The sequence below is a fragment of the Sinocyclocheilus grahami genome, unplaced genomic scaffold (genome assembly GCF_001515645.1).
Source record: "Sinocyclocheilus grahami isolate Dianchi unplaced genomic scaffold, SAMN03320097.WGS_v1.1 scaffold427.1, whole genome shotgun sequence".
Classification (NCBI taxonomy): domain Eukaryota; kingdom Metazoa; phylum Chordata; class Actinopteri; order Cypriniformes; family Cyprinidae; genus Sinocyclocheilus; species Sinocyclocheilus grahami.
In genome coordinates, this window is record NW_015505606.1 from 769,950 (window position 1) to 793,578 (window position 23,629).

The following is a 23,629-nucleotide window of genomic DNA, read 5'->3' on the forward strand; positions in this document are numbered from 1 at the left end:
AGAGAGGGCAGCGAGAGAGCAAATGAAAGGACAAGAGACGTAAACCATTTACTAAGACCAAGAGCCTTGCAGGGATAAAGGGAAGGTACTTTCTGTGTGTGTTGCCCTTCATTTTGTCCTGCAGAATCTGTGCGTTTCCCTTCTTAAAGAAACAGAAATGCTACGATATAATCGGTTCTCTTTGAACAGGAATTGTACATACACATATCCATGAGTGAGTCCTTGATTACTAAAGTTTAAGGCATATGAAATCAAATAATGACCTAAATTAAAAGTGACCGCTAATTTTGGGTTTCAGGGGTATTGTGGGTAACACTGATACAAGGTTAACTGACATATGACTAATTTGCAAAAATTTAACTTTAGCTTGGGTTTAAAAAGATGAAGAATCACTATTTTAAGAAATGCAAGTCTTAAAGGGATAGTTCACAAAAAAAAAAGAAAATTCCATTATTTTTAGAATTAGAATTACCCTCTAGAATTTAGTTTAGAATTACCCTCAAGTTGTTGCAAGCCCGTCAAGAGTTTCTTTCTTCTGTTGAGAACAATAGAAAATATTTTGAAGAATGTTGGTAACATAACAGTTGTTGGTAGCCACTGACTTCCATAGTTTGGGGGGAAAATACCATGGAAGTAAACTGCTGAGTTACCAACATTCTTCAAAATATGTTGTGTTCAACAGAAGAAGAAAATTCATAAGAGTGAGTAAAGTTTCCACAAATGTTCATTTTTGGGTAAACTATGACACCAAGTGCTAAATGAGAAAAGTGGTGCTTTGATTACATAATCAATCTGCAGGACTGGCTATGGATTAGAAATACATATTTTAAATGTTTTTTTAAAAGGTTATTTGTGTTTTGTAGATGGCAAACGTGACAGGCGGCAAAGAAAACCGAAGAAAAAATGTTTGCAGCAGGATACATCTAATAGGAACTTGGAGAATATTCCACTGCCCCTCCAAACCAATCACATGTCATGTCAGTGCGCATCCTCAGCCAATCCCAGACAAGAATAAAAGTGAGAGCGACAAGCCAGTGTTCTGTACCATACATATGGGATAAATAACAAACAACTGATTCTCTAATACACACTCTCTTTCACACAAAAGCACACACACATCTCACAGTTTTCCAATTCTATAAAGACTGCTAAATCATAATTGAGCAAGACCAACCCAAAAGCCCCGGTTTATGTATAGATATAATTTGAATCTTTTGTTCCATTTTTGGAAAAAGATAGTTCCATAATTCTTTTTCTGGGGGGAAAAAAAAAAAAAAAGTATGAATTTTGTAATTTGTCCCTCTATATTGATACATACATACATATTTATATATAGCTATATTTGTTGGTAAAATATAAAAGCCCATGCTCACAACATTAACCTTCGTAAAGACCACCACACCACAGTGTGCTCACATAGCCGGGAATGTTAGTGCACATACACACTCACTCACTCACTCACTCACACACACACACAAGACTGCAACATACAACACCCGCTCCCAAAGGGGAGAACTAAACTATATATATATTCATATTTTTAAAAAAAACAATATCAGAACCAGAACATAACCAGAATGATAATATAAACCATAATCTTTGGACTTCCACTCAAAGAATTAGTGATCAAACAACCAAAGGGATGTGTTTGTGTGTGAGTCTCAGTTGGATATTCATAGATGAATAGCAAACGATGATTTTGATGCATAAAGTTTTTATGAATCTTTTGCAGCAGTCATCTGTGTGCGAGGAGTAATTATGCATGTGGGAGTTAATTGAATGTAACAGGGTAGGAGAATGACTGAAGTGTTTGGTGTGTGCGCGTGTGTGTGTGTATATGTGTGTTCGGTGAGCAGCGTCACTCGGAATCCCGCTGGACTTCAGAGGCATCTGCTCGGCAAATAGGACAGGTTCTGTTAGCCTAGAAGACAGAGGAGGATAGATTGTCAAATAGGTCTAAGAAATATATGGCTACAACTTAAGACAGTGGTTCTCAACCTCCAAGGGGGCTTTAAGATTAGTGTTTAAAATTTTAAGTGACGTGACATGTGGCCAAGTATGGTAACCCATACTCAGAATTAGTGCTCTGCATTTACCCATCACACACCGTGAACACACACCCGGAGCAGTGGGCAGCCATTTTTGCTGCGGCGCCCGGGGAGCAGTTGGGGGAACAATCCCTGCCGGTACGAGACTCGAACCCGCAACCTTTGGGTTATGAGTCCGACTCTCTAACCGTTAGGCCACGACTTCCCCAATTAATACATTAAACTAAATCTAACTCCTATCTATCTATCTATCTATCTATTAAATTCTTGAAATACATGCATTGTGGTAAAACACATCTGAGAAATGTGGCCTATATCGGAGAGGCTGTGAATATTGTGTTAAAAAGGGGGACCTTTGAGTTAAAAGGTTGAGAACTACTGAAAATTCTTCACATAATTTATCAAAGGTATAATAACAAAAATACTATTACTACTACCACTATTATTATGAATTATTAAAATACATTAAATTAATACATTTGCAAGATTGCTTACCTTGAGCCATTTGTCGACACACTTGGCATGGAATTCATGATTACAGGGCAGTACTCTCAACAGCTGACGGGACTCAAAATCACACATGCACACCACACACCTACAGGGAAAGAGGGGGAAAATATTACTATAATACTTTTTTCAACATCAAGAGTTTGTTAATTTATTAAAAAGAAAAAAAGCCTAAACAGACATTTTTCCTTCGAATTTCCTTAAAGCAATAGTTCATCCAAAATTGAAGATTCTGTCATCATTTACTCACCCTCATGTCGTTCCAAACCTGTACGAGTTTCTTCCTTGTGTTGCACACAAAAGATGATATTTTGAAGACCCAAACAGTTGTTGGTCCCCATTGACTTCGATAGAAGGGAAAGAAATACTATGGAACTCAATGGGGACCATCAACTGTTTGATTACCAGCATTCTTCAAAATATCTAATGTTTGACATAAGAAACTCATACAGGTTTGGAACAACATGAGGGAGCGTAAATGACCATTTTTATTTTTGGGTGAACTACCCCTTTAAGAGTACAAATATTCATGTATATATGTAGTAGGGTTGGGCGATGTCGAATTATTTGAATTATTTTTTTTATTGTAAATTTCAATACATTTATTATCCAACACCCACGATCCGACCCGCATGTTCTTTGTTTTACCAATAACCAAACCCATAAATAAAGTTAACACAAAATACCACCCGTCAATCACTTTTTCCACTGGACTCCCGTCATCATCTCACAACTGAACTTCGCAAAACAAATATGGACCAACCAACCATATATTGCCAAAAGTACAAAGTACAAGCGTGATAGTGAAAGATGGAAGCAGTGTACATTCACATTTAGCAGACGCTTTTATCCAAAGCGACTTACAATTGGGGAATACATCAAACGATTCATCTTAAAGAGGCAAATAGACACAGGAAGTGCTCGTCATACCAAATTTCAAGCATTGTTCAAATAAGTACAAGCTATAAGTGTTCTGATGCTGTAACTCGCTACCTAGCAAAAAAATGATTTCTTTTAATACAGTAGAGAAGAGCGCATTTAAAGCCATGCTGCAAACATTTGACAAGCAGTATGAGCGGCCAGGTCGGAAATTCTTCTCGAAGAACGCAGTCCCAAAGTTGTACAACGACATCAGAACAAATATTTCAGCAGTGCTGGATGATATGGAATATTTGGCCCTGACAACTGACATGTGGTCCAGCTGCAACATGATGCCTTACATGTCAGTGACCGCATATTATGTCAGCAAAGAGTGGACACTAGAATCGAAATGCCTACAAACAAGCTTCATGCCAGAAAGCCATACAGCCGACAACCTATAATAGGCATTGCGGGAGAGTATACACGAATGGAAGACAGAAGAAAAAAAATTTCTCCTGCATAACTACTGATAATGGGGCCAATATTGTTGCCGCCATCAGATAATTAAAATGGCCTTGGTTAAGTTGTTTTGGTCACAATCTGAACATTGCAATAAACAACTCACTTAAGCAGCAGCAGGCCAGCGGGCTTTCAGGGTTTGCTGGGCAGTCAACACTGTTTTTTCCCACATCTGATGGAGGAGACGTGAGCTGAGCAAAGCACAAGAGGAGCTGAAACTCCCTCAGCACTCCTTGATCACGGTAAATTTCAAAAGTGTGGGCCGATACCTATTATCTAATTGCAGTAATTTAAAAAGTGTTCCTACACGTAAAACCATAAATATGTATATACAGCAATGCAAGCGTGCGATCAGACGCACAGACAAACATAAATGACTTGCACAATCCATGTATCATTCGTTCAATTATTTTTTAATTAAGAATCCACAATCGGAAAAAAAAGAAAAACAACTTTTCATAATTTCTTTACAAAACCAAAACCTAACGGCCCAACATCGTGATGTTTGTCAGCCATCGGCGTCGTCTATCGGCCCAACCCTAATATGTAGTCTCTTGATTATTAGTTCAATAATAATTTGTTTGTTTTTAAGTTTGTACTCACAAAGTCTGCTCTGACTGATGGTTGCTGGGGTTGAATCTGTAGGAAGGCAGCTGTTCGATATCGGCTTTTGTCAAACCTCTAGGCTTCGCTTCTCCAAGACGCTCAGCAAGGTTTAACAGAGCCTAATCAAACACAAAACCACATGTAAAACAGAATACCAAAACAAAAGTATACCTGAAAAGTATAAGTGATATGTCTTTGATAGAAATATTTATAAGTCTCTCACCTCATAATTCTCAACCTCTCCATCATCTACATCCAGCTCCAAGCTAATGGTGGGACCCACTGCTGTTGGCTGGACTGGAAGAACAGATCTGGCCCACCAAGTAGAAACAGTGACATTATTATTCTACAGCTCGTTGGCTCTCCAACACAACACTCTGGTGTATGTTTGCATGTGTAACTCACAGGAAGTAGGGCAGCAGACTTGGGTGGTAAGGAGGTGGAGGTACAGCCTGCTGAGAGCGGTAACGTCTGCCTGTGATTCGCCGAGGCAAGAAGTGTGGATACGGCTGGAGAGAACACACAGGAAAAACACATAAAACCTTCATCAGCTTGTTTAGATCGCAGCGAGCAGAGGTGATGAAGCATGAAGATCACTCACCACTCCAAAGAGCTCCTGGGGCAGGGGTTCATGGGAGAGGAACTGCAGTTGGGTGGAAGGGGGCAGAGGACTAGGATGCCCCGAATGAGGGTAGTTAAACCCTCCACCTACCGACAGGTGTTCCCCCAACAACTCAACCTCATTCTCTATCCTCTGCAGCGGCTAGTCAAAAAAGACAAATATGCATATTTAATGCTAATACTTTAAATTCTAAAATATTTTTTAGTCTAGCGTAGCAGAACTATAGTAAAAACATGAATGCAAGTATTAATATAAATATTAACACGTATTATAAAATATTTGTGCATTGTAAATATTCTAATATATTAATATATTACTTTAAATATTTCATATATACACAATAAACACACATATACCCAAAAAAGTTTGGATTTAGTAAGATTTTCATTAAAAAAATTAGAAATTTTACTCCGCAAGGATGCATTGACTTGATCAAAAAATAAAGACATTTAAAATGCTACAAAAATAATTTTCTTTTAAACTATCTATCCAAAAAAGAAATAAATCCGTTTCCACAAAAATATTAAGCAGAACAATGCTTTCAACATTAATAATAATAACAATTTAATAATAAAAAAAAATTTACATTTTAAATAGAAGTAAGTTTCAGTTGTAATAATATCTCCCAATATTACGGTTTTACTATATTTCTGATTAACTAAATGCAGCCTTGAGTATAAGAGACTCCTATAATAAACATATAGTTATATGTTAATGGAATAACTAGTAAAATAAGTGTGGGCATATTATTGTATACTCACAGATCGAGACTGTTGCGTCTGGAAAGGTAAGAACTGTCCAGGCGTGGGGAGGTGGGGCGGATGATGTGATAGATGCGGCGGATGAAGCAGGAAGGGTGGATCACTGGAGAGAAGAGAAGGAAATGCGGCGTACGGCACTGGCAAATGCTGCACTGAACATGCCGGCAACATCTGCAGGTCAAACAAACAAATAGACATTAGACTATCAGTTTCAAGCCACTACAAAACACTTCAAAGGTCAAAACAGGAAGGTAACAACTTGCCACCACTGGGGGGCAGCAGATACAACCAAATCAAATGAGCTCACCAAAATCAATTGATGCTATCTAGGCCTATTCACACCCTGATTTACTTACAGGAGGCGGTATGCTACAGATTGGATAGTGTTGCTGTCCGCTGAAGACCACAGAACAGGCGGGCACCTGCTGTTGAGAAGAGCATGCTGGGAGATGCTGTCCCGTACAGAGGGGGGCAGGTAGACCATGGGGCGGCATTGGAGAAAGTGTATACGACACCGGCACAGTACCCTGAGGGAGCTAAAATGCACACACACAGAAACAAAATTAAATGAATAAAGAGTCTGTTTGATTTATTAATGATCCATCCAAAAAAAAGGACCACTTTAATTATGATAATGGAATCTTATTTTTTTCCTTTTTTTTTCTTCCCAAAATCAATTTTTTTAATACTCTGAAACAAATAAAAGAAAAATAACTTAAATCTCACAATTCTGACCAAAAAAAAAAAAAAGTCAGAATCGTGAGATATAAACTAGCAATTACAACAACAAAAAACAATTGTGAGGGAGGGGGAAAAAAAATGCAATAACCTTTCTTCCATGGTGGAAATAAGCATCCGTAAATGCTACATAATATCCAGTATAATAAGATTTAAAATAAAGACATTTCTGCTTTGGTTGATGGAGGGGTACTTGAGCCCTGTTAATGGGGCTGTGGGGGTACATGCCACACAAAAAAGTTATGATACAAGACATTTTAAGAGACTGCTTAACCTTCTTGGATGGAAACCTCATTAGGGTACCTTCGGCCCCAGTTATCATCCCACAGAGACCCTGCCCCAACCCTCTAACCTGCTCATGAAGATCCATCACCATGGCTCCCTGCTGCGGAGGGTGCAATAACCGAGGCGAGAGCGTGGGGGGGTGAAAGGCCCGGGGCTCATCAAGGCCGGGTGGAGGGTGGGATGGTGGCTGGCCATAGGGATGAAGCGAATGTGGGTGAGGAGGGTGGCGATAGTTTTCATCCTGTCCCCCACCCGGGGACCCATGAGGGGGATGGTGCCGTGACAGACGCTCTCGCCAGCCTCGCTGACGCCGCACTGGAGGACTGCACAGGCAAAGTCACATTCATTTAACACAGTAATAATCAGATGTGACCCTGGACCACAAAACCAGTCTTAAGTCACACAGTTATATTTGTAGCAATAGCCAAAAATGCATTGTATGGGTCAAAATTACAGCTTTTTCTTTTATGCCCAAAATCATTGTTCATGTTCCATGAAGATATCTGTAAATTTCCTACTGTAAATATATCAAAACTTAATTTTTGATTAGTACTATGCACTGCTAAGAACTTTAAAGGCTTCAAAAAACTTTTAATTTTTTTTTGCACCCTCAGATTCCAGATATTCAAATAGTTGTATCTCGGCCAAATATCGTCCTATCATAACAAACCATACAACAATGGAAAGCTTATTACAAATAAGCTTATTTATTACACTTTCAGATGATATATAAACCTCAATCTCAAAAAATTTACCCTTATGACTGATTTTGTGGTCCAGGGTCACATATAAGTTTATACTATACATATACAAAATTAAGGAATAATTAAACATTTTTAAAAATGTTTTTGAAAGAAGACTTATGCTTACCAATTTATTTGATATAAAAAATTAAAACAACAGTAACGTTGTGAAATTATTACAATTTAAAAACTATTTTTCTATGTGCTATCACGGAAATAAGTTACCTTTTAAAATACATTCAAAGCTGAACATACAGTATTGTATATCAAACTGGATTTTCAGCAGCCAGTTGCTCACTGGGGGACTAACGAACTAAAATAAGAGACTAGAATTATGAATTTATACCACAAAATGAGTCATTTTCTAAAATAGTCATTCACAATACAATAATCCAATCTGTTAAACTGCTTTAAAATGCTCTTTAAAAGCGATATAGAAACACACCTGACAAAAGTCACTGCCTTCATTGAATAGCTGTCAGCTCATTCAGTGCACATCAGCACTAACAGTCAAAACTAACAACAGCATACCTGCGTCTGTGCCGTACAGGTGTGTGGCAGCGTTCAGGGTGGTAGTGTGGGTGGGGATAGGGGTGTGGCCTGCGACTTGGCGGAAGCTCCCATGGTCTGATTGGTGGTGAGGGTGTGGAAGGAGGGGCAGAAGTAAACTCCAGTACAGACTGCTGAGAAAGACGCGGTCTCTTTGGACTAGGAGAATCCTCCGTCTGAGGGACAAAACACAGTAAATCACTCAATTACTCATCTGCAATTAAAAACCACATATATTCAAACTGAATCACTGCTTAAACATCTTGATACTACAGCCATTTGGCGCACTTACAGAAATAGTTTACACAAAAATGTTAAAATATGCCATGCTAAGTTTGAATATATGGAATATATGGTGGATTTTAAAACTGTTCTTCACACAAAGCTATTATTTGACTTCAGAAGACTTGGAACATGAGATGTGGACTACTTTTATAGTGCTTTTTGAAGCTTGACAGCCTTCATTGGACAGAAAGCAGCTTAAACATTATGCTAAATATTTTCTTTTGTGTTTCACAGATGAAAGTCAGGTCAATTAAAGGCATAGTTCACCCAAAATGAAAATTCTGTCGTTATTTTCTCACCCTCATGTCGTTCCAAACACGCAAGACCTCTGTTCATCTTCGGAACACACATCAAGATATTTTTGAAGGAATCTGAGAGCTCTCTAACCCTCCCATAGACAGCAAGGGTCCTTACACGATCAAGGTCCAGAAACATAGCAAGGACATCGGTAATATAATCCATGTGACACCAGGGGTTCAACCATAATTTTACGAAGCTACAAGAATACTTTTTGAGCGTGAAAGAAAAAAAAAAAAAGAAAAAAAAACACTATTCAACAATTCGTCTCCTCCGCGTCACCCTAGCACCATTTTGGAGAGTATCCACTGAACGTAAATTGCGTATGCTGTTTTGTGTCAGCTGTGCTACGCGGATACGCTGTTTATGTCGTTTACGCTTTGATTTGAACAAAAACAACGTATCCGCGTGGCACAGCATACGCAATTTACGTTCAGTGGATACTCTCATAGTGTTGCTGTTAGTGCACTGAATATATATATTTTTTTTTCTTTCACGCTCAAAGTATTCTTGTAGCTTCGTAAAATTATGGTTGAACCCCTGATGTCACATGGATTATATTACCGATGTCCTTGCTACGTTTCTGGACCTTGATCGTGTAAGGACCCTTGCTGTCTATGGGAGGGTCAGAGAGCTCTCAGATTCCTTCAAAAATATCTTAATGTGTGTTCCGAAGATGAACAGAGGTCTTACGGATTTGGAACGACATGAGGGCGAGTAATTAATGACAACATTTTCATTTTTGGGTGAACTTTCCCTTTAAAATGTATTCCTTTATAAAATCCTCTTGTTTGTGAATATTAACAACAACAACAACATCATTCAATTTCCAATATTTAGGTTGACTAACCAAATATTGCTCAATGCTGCACTCATTAACCACAAAATGAGTTATTTTCAACTCCAGAAATTTCTCACTATTTTATACGTCATGTTAATTAATATTTAGCTCAAGAAGAAAAAAAAGTGTTTTGTACATGTGCTAGTTCCTTTTGCCCACTGAAAGCACAAGCAGCTATTGTGCCTGCCGGCATTAGTGGCATTTCCTGTCAATGATATCACTGCCTCTGTTGCCTAAGGCGGTGTGAGGTCACTTCCCGAAAGTTTGAGGAAACCCATGGCTTGTTGCTCAACACACACACACACACACACACACACTTGCTCAGCCGGTGTTACTCAAACACATTCAACTCCAAGTCAGCAGTCTCCTCCAAGACATGGAGAAACATGCAGCGACACATGAGTCAGTATGTGTAACCAAAGCTTGAACATGCAGGAATATCTGAAGACATCATATCAGCTTCATCACCTTTTACTGGAAGTCAGATGACACACACACACACACACACACGCTTACTCATGACTGAACACACACTTTATAGCATGAGTTCTAGGTCTACTCAGTTTGGAAGAGTCATAGTTTACGTGGGGTGGCATCAGAAAAGGGACGACTGACTTTCTAAAACATTTTTGGGTGACTAACAAGTTACTCAGACAAACTTTCAAACAAAACCCACACACACATCACTGTAAGGCTTTCAAGATGCAAACTAGAGGCGTATCTTAAAAGAACACACGTGCGAGTTTGGCGAGACCCACAAGGAAGACGAAAACAAGCAGATAGCACACACACATTGACTCGTTGTGGGTGGTAAAGTGAGCTCACACAAAACAAGGTTAAGCCAAGTGTGGAGATACAGAGAGCAGCCGCTGACACCGAGCAAGGCTTGAGTGTGTGTGAGAAATCAGTAACAGGAAACAGCTGGGGAGCAGGCTAGACTTATCTGCATATGGATTTGAGTCAGGTTTATTTAAATGTCTCTTGAAACAGATACACCATATATTTCCCCTCATCTCCTTTACATCTTTCCGTGTGAGAGGTGAGACCTTGCAAAGTAACGTCTGAGTCAGCTGCCTGATCCCATTCAAAACAATGACATCAATTGTTTTGTATGCAGTCTACACACTTTCTCTCACACACACAAAACGTGATTATATACACATGTTTGAAAATCATTTTTTGGCCTTTTGCAACTTCATTTCCTGTCTCATCTATCACTGTCCCAATTAATAGAGAGAACCGGATCGGGAAAGGACACAATAGATCAGAGAGGTTTAAGGATAGAAAATACATTTCAGGAACGTTCTGTTTTTCTTTTTAAAGAAATTAATACTTGTATTTAGCAAGAATGTATTAAATTGACTTAGAGTGATATTAAAAAGACATTTATAATGTTACAAAAGATTTCCATGTAAAATATATGCTGTTCTTCTGAACTACCTTTTTTAAGAATCCTGACAAAAAAAACTTTCAGTTTCATGTATCATTGATAAGCATTTTGAACACAAATTTGCATATTAGATTGATTTCTGAAGGATCATGTGACACTGAAGATTAGAGCAATTGCTGCGGAAAATTCAGCTTTTCAACACAGGGAGAAATTACATTTTAAAACATTACAACATAAAATATTAATTTTTTTTTAACAATCTCACATTGTTTTTACTGTAATTTTAATAAAATAAATGCAGCCTTGGTGAGCATAAGAGACTTTTGGACTTTTTTTAAAAATCCTACCGACCCCAAACTTTTGAATAGTAGTGTATATTTCCTCTTACAAAACGGGATTTAATTAGAGTTTAATTTATAATTAAATTCAGTGTCAAATGGGACTTTCTTCATCATTTACTGATTAACAAGAGTCTTGGTGTCTTAAGGGGTGTTTATGATATTTAACCTCGAAAGCTTTGCTTTGTTTGACCTAATCATTTTAAATTATGAACTAAAACATACATTAAAAAATATAACTATTATATAGTGAATAAACAAAATGTACATATTCATAACACATTCATGCTACAAAATAAAATACTCAAAAATGCCTTCCAAAATCTTAACTAGATTCTAGCGTTACTACACTAAGGAAAGTGAAATAACAAGAGAACTCTCACTGTTCTGAATTCTTCATGGGAAATTCATTTTATGTACAGATACAGTGTTTTACTAGAGCAGAGCCTTGGAAAGTTGAAGATGTCATTTTCAGCACAGCTATGGAAGTTTTAACAGCCTTGTTCTAAAATTGGATATTAAAACTAGAAGCGTGTTGAAATGCCTCTCCTGTTCTGATGGCCATATGGTCACACTGTCAGCCTGTATGACAACTTTATAGCGAACATTCTGGTTATTTCCACTGTGGGCTGACTACACTTGAAAAGACTCCATAAGAAACAGTTGCAACACAATTACACAGCTGGCCTTTGCTTTTATGAAAGTGTGATCCTTGGAGTTGGTGATTTTTTGACATGTAAAATGGTTCTTCGGTCCAAAAACAAAAAGAAAGAATGGTACCATGTTATGCACATAAATGTATATATATTAACTGTATATGTACTGTGTTGCATTGTTAACATACACTATGTTCAACCATTTGAGTTCAGACAAAGAAAAGAAACCAGAGAGTGACCTTGGACTAGTCTTCCCTCAGTCCTTCGGTTTCTTCAGAGCCATTAGAGGAGAGCAGGGGAGAGGAAGGTGAAGGGAAAGGATGAGAAACTGGGGCTGAAGGGGGAGTGGATGGATGGATGGGAGGCAGAGATGGGGGGAGGACAGAAGTGATGCCCCAGGGGGTGGCAGGGTGGGGCTCAGAGGGGGAAAGTGCAGAATTGAAAATGATGAACTATGAACAGTGCCTAGAACACAGCCTCAGGACATTTATACACCGCCATCCAAACCCAGCAACCGTACGCACACACACACGGACAGACAGTATACCAAAACTATTTTAAACCATTCATATAAATGTTACTGTTATTATAATACGAAGACCAGAGAACACTCATACATATATACATTTTACTTTGCTGCGTTATTGAGACATCTACAGTTGTACCATTTTATTATAATTATTATTATATTATTAGTACTATAACTTATTTTATTAATATCATTAATAATATATTTTAATATCATGCTCATCCAGAACACTGCTGCCAGGATTCTGACTAGAACCAGAAAATCTGAGCATATCACACCAGTCCTCAAGTCCTTACAATGGCTTCCAGTTATATTTAGGATTGATTTTTAAGTACTTTTACTCGTTTTTAAATCACTCCATGGCCTAGGACCTAAATACATTGCAGATATGCTCACTGAATATAAACCTAACAGACCACTCAGATCATTAGGTTCACACAAAACAAGGGGAGTCCGCTTTTAGCTATTTTGCCGCCCGCAGTTGGAATCAGCTTCCAGAAGAGATCAGATGTGCTAAAACATTAGTCACATTTAAATCTAGACTCAAAACTCATCTGTTTAGCTGTGCATTTATTGAATGTGCATGTCCAAAATGACTGCACTGTATTTTATGTAGAAACATTTATTTTTAACGGTTTTAAATTCATTTTAAATACATTTTTTAATTCCTTGTTTTATTGTTGTGATTATTTTTTATGATTATTTTATTTCCTTTTATGTAAAGCACTTTGAATTACCATTGTGTATGAAATGTGCTATATAAATAAACTTGCCTTGCCTTACATAACATTATTATTATTATTTCTACTAAATATAATTAGCTGACTACAATCCAGTGTTAGTATTGTGATACTATTATAGTTTTTATTTTGATAGATTTTCTATTTTATTATAGTTTTATTTTGAATACGTTTTATTTTCACATTGTTTAGTTTTTTTTTGTAATTTTGTTGTTAGTTTGTGTTTTATTTGTATATATGTAGACATATGTTTACATAGTTTTTATACATTTTTTTATTTCAGTTTTAGATATTTTAGCATATCAAGTTAAACTAAATGAAAATTAGAAATGCTGGCTTGATAACTAGCTGAAATAAAATAAGTTAGAAAGCTTTTTTTAGAAAGTTGCTGAATGACAATAATGGCAGGTTGTCGTCAAATTTGTCTTCAACCTACAGCTAAGTAAATGCACCCACACACATATGCAAATTACAAGGCGTTCACACATAAAGAACAAACAAAACACACAAATGCACGTACAGGCACAGGATCCTACAAGACCTTCAGGACAAAGCCAAACAGCAACAGAGATGCATGACTCAAACACACAGACACACACACACACATACACATCTGTCCAAACCCGGTCAGACAGATCCATTAGTATGAAACATTAATGGGGCCGTACATCCACGTTTGGGGGAGATGAGTGGGTGAGGGGTGGTGAGAACAAAATCTCAACATGTTAGAAGATTAGAGAAAACTTTTAACATACTCGGTGGTCCAACATTTTAATAGTATATATTGTAGCAGAGCACAAAACAGTCTTAAGTGTCACACGAATATGAAAGCTTAAAAACTACAGCTCCAGGCCCCGCCATCACATGCTCACCAAATAACAAGCTCTCTGCCTGGGGGGGCCACACTATCTACAGGGGATAACCACTACTATTGTGAGGCAGCTTGGCAAAGTGCTGAACACCCAGCCACTATATCCATGCAATCTGAGAGCAGTCAGCACTGCTGTGGATATCTAGAGCTGGGAATCATAAGGGATTTACAGATTCTGGTTCTGATACCAATTCTATGTTTAAGAAGCATTTTTGTAAACTCAACAGCAGGTTAACTCAACTAAGCCACTAAAAATGAACGTATATGACTGCACAGTAGCTTATATCAACAAATACAGTATGGTTATACCTAGCTTACACACTAAACCAAGTGACTGTCACAACAACGAATGTTCAATTTTGAATTGGTGCCTTGGGAATATTAATTAGGCTCCGTGACAGGATACTTTAAGGCTACCAAGAAGCATGACCTAAATAATATTCATATTGAATTCAGCAGTTAATGGAAACAATTTAGTTCTCTATGTAGTGGTTTCTTCAAATTACACAAAATATTTCAAAAAGCAAGCAAAGGGTCCACTCACAAGTTGTTTTTTCTACTCAGCCATAATACAGTACTGTTGTGTCCCTAGTGCTTTTGCCCAAAGTAACTAACAGTACACTTAGATATATGGGGTTAAGTGCCTTGCAGAAGGGCACAATGGTAGTTGTCCAGGGATCAATCTTGTGGGATTTAACCTTTTACCAGCTCAGATCTTTAACGTTTTAAGTCAAGGAACTGCTACAACGCAAACTCAACTACTAAAAAAATTTAAAATTTTTGACTGTTAATCCCCAATGTCCAATAAAAGAACAACAATTGTCTGACAAAATGTTCTGCAAATATATATCATAATTACAAACCTAAATAAGGAATTTGGCAGTTTTCTTTTTCCTTTCACACTTCTCCTGTATCATGTACTCTCACTGGTTAGCTATCACATCTTTGATATGTGGTTTGCATGTGTCTGCATGTGCATGATAAATTCAACACTAAAACATAATGAGACAAACTAATATGAAACAGCGCAACAGCCAAATATGCCTGAGAAAACAACTCAGATATTTTCGAGTTGTTAAACGGCTGGATGAGGAGCATGATGTAGCTTCACCTACAAAGCAGCATAAATTTCTGAAATGGAAAACAAAAATGTCCATGTCTGTGACAATCAAAAAAAAAAAAGAAGGAGTGTTTTGTGCACACTGTGCAAGTACTAAAGAAATATGTGACCCTGGACCACAAAACCAGTCATAAGGGTCCATTTTTTTAAATTGAGATTTATACATGATCTGAAATAATGTACGATCATGGTATTTGGCCGAGATACAACTATTTGAAAATATGGAATCTGAGAGTGAAATAAAATTTAAAACTAAATATTGAGAAAATCACCTTTAAAGTTTTCAGAATGAAGTCTTAGCAATGCATATTACTAATAAAAAATTAAGCTTTGATATATTTACGGTAGGAAATTTACAAAATATCTTCACTGAATCATGATCTTTACTTGATATCCTAATGATTTTTGGCATAAAAGAAAAATCTTTAATTTTGACCCATTCAATATATTGTTGGCTATTGCTACAAATATACCCCAGCAACTTAAGACTGGGTTTGTGGTCCAGGGTCACATATAAAGCAACACTGAAAATCTCTAGTCCACTAACATGTGTTTCTTTGCGTAGCAACATTAAAGCATGAAATTAGCAAAACTCAATGAACTAGGCATTTATAATTAGGCAGGTTTCGGTGAGATGGATTGTTACTTTTAAAAAATAAATAAAAAGTGCGTTATAAAGTGTGATTTAAAGGGGTTGAATTTAAAGAAGCAACTTTTTTTTTTAAATACATAATGTCACCATGCTAATTTAAAGCACAACCACTATATCAAACATATTTTAAGTGAAAATAATAATAATAATAATAATAATAATAATAATAGTATTATAATTGGTCAGCTGGCCGTTGGGTGAGTAGTCAACTATTGTAACACATCCCTACCCAGAATCGTAGTGTTGCAATCAAAGACTAAACTTTTACATGCTCTCAAATACTGGACGCATCTGGAGGGGAAATATTAAAGGGGTCGCCTAGAAACACACAGGGTCTCCCTGACATGACTGCTTCAACACTAACTACGGTTCCTGAAACCACGCCTTCTTTCTTTGCGTGCACATTTGGGCTGCATTATGCAAATATTTCCACATAGTGAGGTAGATATGTGGGGGCGTGTTGGAACAAGCCGTTTTAGGGGGGGCGTGGCAGAGTCTTAACTTTGATAAAGAATATCTCTTTGGTTTGGAGACTTTAGTCTTTGCAACTTCAGGGATCGTATCTATGCACAATCAGCTTGTAACACTCCAAAGAAAAAGGAAAACTTGAAAATCGCATCATATGACCCCTTTAAAGTACCAAACTGCACTACTTGCTAGGAACTGACAACACGAGATGCCGCATTTTCCAACCTTCCGAAACAACAATCAGCAGGAGACTCCTCATCCTCACACGCCTAACCGAAGCACCGCTTTGATGTGAGAATCCACAATGTGCTTCTGTTTCAGTGTAATACTTTAATATTTAATAGGCTGAGTCTATAGAGTCCTTGCGCTGGGTGACTGCTCTTCAAACGCTGGGACTTTATGAAAGTGCTCCGAATAAGCGGGTCCCCCTCATCTCCTCCGTCTCATTATTTTCCAGCCTTTCATTTCTCCTCCCTCTGACAGGCAAACCCATTTGAGGCCGCCTCTACATTCTACACCATAGAGAGCTTGTTTCTGCCTGTGCGGAGGCCTAGGAATGGACACACACACGTCTCAGTTTCAGTGCTCTATATTCAGGACCTCCCAAGAGCCAACACGTTCATATATACAGCCAGCAGCGAGCACATAGCTTTCAAAACGGCTCCACACACCCCAAATATGCTTTGTTTAGTTCTGAACAGTTAGCACACACACGATGAGACGCAGTTACCCACGGGCCCAAACGCTCTTCTGTTCTGTGTGTGTGTGTGTGTGTGTGTGTGTATGATGTTTCTCCCTCACATACACGTTTGTCAAAAACAGGAAATGGTAAGGGTTGTTGGCCTGGTTTCTTTTCTGCCACTAAGAGCAGCATAAGCATTTTTATGGTTCAAAATCCTCTCAGAAACACAGACTAAATTCCCTTAGTCTCATTCGGATCATAACTCAGTCTCTCGCTTGCACCAACACAGCCCCACCGGTCTTTTTCCACTCCCTTCATTTCGACAGCCATCCATTTCTCTGCCACTGTTCCCCTCTCTCCATGTCCCACAGCTGGAGGTGAAATCATTAGTGCCCCCGCTCCCCCTTTGCATGCTTTCCTCTTCCTCTCTCTCTCTCCCACATCATCCCTTCTTCCTCTCCCGCCGCCCGCTTGCATTCCTCCCCCTCTCTCTCCCTCACAGGGAAAGGTCCACACCCAGAGGCCGTTTCAGCCAATCACAGAGCTGCAGTCAGCTAGCCCTCTTCCTCCTCCCTTTGCCTGTAAACACAGTGGAGTAAAACTGGGCAGGAACTGCCTTTTGTTTTTTCTCTTCCCTCCCTCTCGCTCTTGATTTTAAATGGCCAGCAATGTCAGAACAACACATTTCCCAAAGTAAATGTGCATGTTGGTTAAAATGAAATTTAAATATATTAAAACATACTTCGATGAAATCCAGCAAATGGATTTCTTAAAGTGGTTCTGTGCCAAATAAAAAAAAGTTGTTTTTTATTTAGCAGTTTATAAAATTATTGTTCATTGTTAATTTATGTTGTTCATAATACATCAGTACACTACCTAAACTAACTAAAAGTTTGAGGTTGGTAAGATTTTGTTTTTGAAAAGAGTCACAATGCTGCATTTATTTGATAAAAAAATACAGCAAAAATAGTAATACTGTGAAACATTAAAATAGAAAACAAAAATATATGGTTAAATGCAATCCAATAACTGGCCTTAAATTTATATTAAAAAAACAAGAGAGAGAGAGAGAGAGAGAGAGAGAGAGAGAGAGAGGGAGAGAGAGAGGGAGAGAGAGAGAGGGGGAGAGAGAGAGAGGACTGAGGCTTCCCCTCTCAGCTACTATTGATTTTTCTCTGAGCTTCAGAGGGCATCAGCTTTATCTGTCCATTCCCGCTCCATCCTTCCCTCCTGCCTAAGCCCATCTATCCATCGTTAGCTTCGGTCACATGATTCCAGGGTCCTCTCTTGCTCTCCCCCCTACACACTACAAAAACAGGCAAAGCCTTCTCTACATTATGGGGACAACAACAAAAGAAAAACCTCTGCCAACTCAAATTGAGCATTGACATTAACCTCCAGAAAACACTGACATTCATGCTCACACACACACACGTTCCTCTGCTGTAGCACTTTGCATTATGAATTTAAAAAGGAGGACGAACAATTCAAGAAAAATAACAGCGAGAGAAAGAAAGGCTGACGACACTAATGTTGCCGTATTACTTTTAATATCAGTTGTTAACAGCTTATAAATTAGGAAAATTAATTATGCTGCACTTGTATAAATAGTTTAATATTTATAGTTATGTTTAAAAAAAACTAATATTTTGAATTGGCTTTTATTTTTATATTCATCTTAATTTTAGTTGTATTGTATTTAGTTTATTATGAGGTTGGTATTTTTTTATTTTTGTTTATTTATTTTTTTTACCATTTTTTTTTGTTTTTAAACATTACCATTTAGGTTGAATTTATTTATTTATTTTTTACTTCCAAATAGTAATTTTAGTGCTTCAACTTAAATGTAGTTGTATCTGTTCCTGGAAAAGGTCACCATAGTTATTTAGTTTACCAGTTTTAACCTCAACTAAAATTGTTAAAACATTTTTGTTAACTGAAATAAAAGTCAATAGTACATCAAAAAACCATAAACAATCTATTATACCATGACAATATTTTTACAGTGAATAATATATTTTTTATTACAACAAAATTTTATTATCATTATTGTTATCATTATTATCATCTTCATTATTATTATCATTATTATGAGGAAAGGGACAGATGGAAAGCTACACATCTATCTTAAATCGCAGCCAAAAAAAAAAAAAAAAAAAAAAGGAAGGAAGGAAGTTCAGAGTTGGAAAAGTTGAGCCAACAGAGCAAGAGAGAAAAAGCGAGAAAGGAAGTAAGAGGAGTTTAAATGAGAGAGTTCAAGAGTGTGACAGAACAGGGGAGAGGGAGAGGGAGGAGAGATTTGGCTAGTGTAACGCAAAGAAAGGGACACCAGAAAGACACACACATCCACTCCCTCTCTTTCTCTTACTACTTAGTCTACCTCTCTCGACCTCTCAACAAATCTTCCACAGGCCACTTAAACACGCTTTGCTTTGGTTTGTCTTTTTCCAGTGTTTCTCTTCTTCAGATGTGCATACAGAGAAGGCTGTAGCTTGTCTGACAGTGACAAAACTGGTTTTATAAACCCCAATCAGATCCTCTGCACCAAGCCTCTCGGTAACCATCTAGCAAATTCAACTCAACGGCCAGCTCAAATCCCATTTACAGTAATAGGCTCTATAGAGTGACGCTGGGCTGGGACTAAAGTTGAGATTGGTCTTGGTAAAGTCTGACGTCAGACGTGAGATTTACACAGAGACAAGAGGTCAATGCGGTTTGAGATAAGCCACACTTATGCTTTGGTCTCCAACAAACACAAAGACCGGAGCGCAGGATGGAGCTCTCAAAGACAGAGACAGGAATGGAGTGAACCACAATGCCGTTTGCTCCCAAGTGGATTCAGCTTTGATGAACACTGGGAAAATTGAGCATGAAGTGGAGTCCTTTTTTGCACCTATTCAGTAATGACAATGAATCAAGAGTTGGGTTTGACTTTATTTACATACAACTAACGCATATACTGTGCAGCATTAGGACTTCTGATGTTACTTTGCTCAAAGTCTCAAAGCCTTGAAGAAACCATCACAACCAAAGAGAGTAAATTTAAAAATTAAAGAGTTGCACAAAAAATAAAAATAATTAAACTGCAGTTAAAGAGCATCTGCTTACGGACCATAAGAATATGCTGCACAAGAGGAAACACTGGTCGTTCATTAGCAAACTTTAGTGATGTTCAGTTAAGCTGCACAGTTTAGGACAACACTCCATCTGTATCATGATTCAAATAAGGTAAGCGTTTACTTAAAATTATTGGACTTTACTCCACTTTGACAATTTCCAAAAATATTTAAAAGAAATGTTTATTCTATTGACTATGCTTTTGAATGACTTTGCATCAAACTGTAACAGACCAAATCTTAACCATATTGCCCAACATCGTGAAATATGTGCGCAATAAGTAAAAATAAAAAGTTCATGTCATGAAGTTTAACCAGGACAACTTTGTTGGATTATTTGCATACACGCTGCACACTGCATTTTGTGTTTTCTTGTAATATTACCAACAAAATTGTTTATTGCAGCTTATCGTTTTCTACAAAATGGTTATCACAAAAAATAAAAAGCACACAAATATTCCTTAAAATGCATTTTGCAAATTCAATTTGTGCCATATTTCTGCAAAATGACACGGTCCTTGGCATGTCAACTCAGCAACAAACACGTATTCTGTGTCATAGCAGACACTAATGAATTTTCATGCAACTGGAATCCTGCATTGACCAATCAGCATCTAGGACCAGGTTTTTTAGAGTCTAGTTGAGTTTAGACTGCAGGAAAATAAGTGAATGCTCTCACACACTTACTCGCATACAGAACGCTTGGCTTTCTGACAGCTGGCTGTCTGCACGGCACAAATCCAGCCAAATTCCAGCTGAATTCACACCCATATTTTATAGGAGTGATAAAACATGCTTCTTACTGCTGTGGTGAGGACATTGTGTGTGTGTATATAGATTCACACACAGCACCATATAAAGGCTAATATCATAATTTTAAGTCTAAAAAAGGTTTATAATAATCAATCATGTGATTTATTTCAACCGCAAACCCATCCTCTCCCTTTATCCACCTTCATCCTTTTCTCTTTCAACACACCTGGCACCTGTAAGCACTTTTTTTTGTCTGCTCTCACTTCTCTCTGAAGATGGTGCCAGGTCAGTGCAGTGGAGGAGAAAACCTCCAGCCTTCCTTTTAACACTCGTCCCTGTTCCTCTGTTCCTGGGCTGAAAGGAAACGGCCGTGCTTTCTGAATGGTTTATTGAGAGCTAGGGATGAGGGCTTGTGCTAATGCTCAAACTGCGCTACTGGTTTAAATAATGATCAGGAGCGCAGTCCAATTAAAACAGCTTACTGACACTACAAAGCCCAGCGCTCATCTCCCGCGCTGCACCTTGCCTGCTGAACAGCCCGCTGTGCGTATGTGTGTGCGCATGAGACACAGACCTACTCAAGGTGAAAACTGAAGAGTCCTTCAGGGTCACCGGCTTGATTTTGAGCACGCAGCAACAGCTGTCTTCATGTTAAGTGGAGTTCTGCAACGTTCTGATTTGGGCCCAAGTGTCTCATAGAGCTGAGTGCGCTAAAATATATGCTGTTGTTCGGACTGCCAGACTAAACCTGGGAATGGACTCACAAAACAGCCCACGCTAGCTCTGGGGACCAGCTGGGCCCTCATAATACAAGCTTGCCCATCCTTAAACGAGAGTCATGAAGCCGGATAAACAAGGCTCGACCATTTCAATCGTGTCCTTTAAATTAGCAGGAGTTGAGACACTAAGATTATGGCTAGCTCTAAAACACTGTGACACTCTCTCCAGCTTTACAGCCCTACTGGCAGATTCTCACGGCCAATACAAACATCAATAGTTGAGATGCACCACAGCCACTACAGGATAGCAATTAAATGAAAACAAATGACAAACTAAAATAAAAACCTAACATAAATAAACTTGCAATCCACTCACACCCCTCTACACATTGAAAATCTGATTTATTGTAACAAACTGCTTTAATTTGAAATAATTCGATTCATTTGAATCGAATTATCACCTCACGAAGATAAAACCTGTGAGCCAGCACACAGTGAGTTAGTCCCCGTTTTAAAGCAAACAAACTACATAACTGAAAACACCCTAATACACATTGTTTTTTTGCCAAGATTAATTTTCTCACCTGCTTAAAAAGACTGAGTCAAATGCTGTGTTATGACTCACATCACACTTTTCAGGTTCTTCCTCCTGTTTGTGTAATTTATAGAATCAGTTTGAGAAACAATTTAACCAAATCATTAAAAAGGTTCAAATAAAAACTCTTCCATCAAAAATAAGAAACTACACAACTGACATACAAACATCCATATTGGTTGTCTTCTCACACTCTGTTAAGCTCAGACCAAAATTTGAGGACTTTCAAAAATTTCTCTGCTGATTTTAACAGAAAATCTGAAGAACACGGTGCTATGGATTTCAACGTAATAACACAATGTTAAACACAGCTGATAGTATTACTTTCGTAACAGACTCTTAAAAATAATGGTTCTTTAATGGCATCTATGTTTCCATGAAGAATATTTAACATCTACAGAAATAAAGTGGCATTATTTAGACTGTTTAAAAAAGTGGTTCTTTTAGGAACTGTGCACTGAAAGGCTCTTTTGGGAACCCAAAAGTGGTTATTTTTATGGCATTGCTGCAGAAATCCCCTTTTTAAGGTGACATCCTATTTAAATTAACCAAAATATTTCATAAATGCACATGGGGTTGAGAGCTCTGACGGAATTTTATGAATGACAGACACTCTCCAATACTGTGAAAAACCAAATTGTGTGTGCCTGCTCTTCATCATTAGAAAATAGGACACTAGGGCTGCACGATTAATCGAATGCGATTGTCATGCGCAATTTGTTAGTAATGCCGGTTCTGTAATCAGTAGGAAATGCTTTCAGATGGAGCAGAATTTACATTAATCGAATGCAGTTCACTGACAAGTTAAGCAAAATAAAATAAAAAAAACAATCGCAGACGATTTTATTGCGCGATTCTGAAATCAAAGAAATCGTTCGCGATAATGACAGCTGTTTGCATAGCTTCTCAGTGAACTACGGCTCTGTGAAGTAAATCCTGCTCCATCTGAAAGCATGTGAAAATACCACATTTAATAACATTTTTACTCCAAACTCACTTCATAACGTCAGTCGAGTGTTGTGGCTTCTTACACAGAATAAGGCACGCAACAGATTTCATAATATTTAAGCAGTGATAAAAGGCATTGCATTATAAATATATTTTATTTTAATGAAAATTATAATAATAAGAACTCAGATAAACTGTATATTGCCGTAGTCGTGTGTTTTTTAGTCACATTGAATCAATGAAAGCAGTTGAATCTTCTGTTTATTCAGCTGCAGCATTTCCTGGATTACTTCTTCGGGGCATATTTGGAGTTTCAGCGCGAGAGCGCCCTCTGGCATTCAGATTTACTGCTGATCACAGAACCGTGCTCCACTGAAAGATACGCATGAC

General features: G+C 37.9%; 1 protein-coding gene across 1 annotated transcript; it reads right to left on the reverse strand.

Moving 5' to 3' along the window:
• Positions 1-558: 558 nt before the first annotated feature.
• On the reverse strand, positions 559-8,518 carry LOC107551561 (E3 ubiquitin-protein ligase RNF38-like). The gene is made up of 11 exons (XM_016233202.1): positions 8,513-8,518; positions 8,222-8,415; positions 7,015-7,270; positions 6,281-6,460; positions 5,925-6,095; positions 5,143-5,304; positions 4,947-5,050; positions 4,765-4,852; positions 4,539-4,660; positions 2,544-2,643; positions 559-1,921 (listed from the first exon to the last, which is right to left on the reverse strand). Exons 1-11 carry the CDS (start codon positions 8,516-8,518, stop codon positions 1,859-1,861), a joined length of 1,446 nt encoding a protein of 481 aa, XP_016088688.1. The 3' UTR covers positions 559-1,858.
• Between the last annotated feature and the right edge of the window lie 15,111 nt (positions 8,519-23,629).

Excerpts from the sequence above, each read along its gene's own strand:
- LOC107551561 (XM_016233202.1), bottom strand. Across the intron at positions 5,051-5,142 it reads CCCAGGAGCTCTTTGGAGTG|CCGTATCCACACTTCTTGCC; the intron begins GTGAGTGATCTT and ends TGTTCTCTCCAG. Across the intron at positions 4,853-4,946 it reads AGTCTGCTGCCCTACTTCCT|ATCTGTTCTTCCAGTCCAGC; the intron begins GTGAGTTACACA and ends TTGGTGGGCCAG.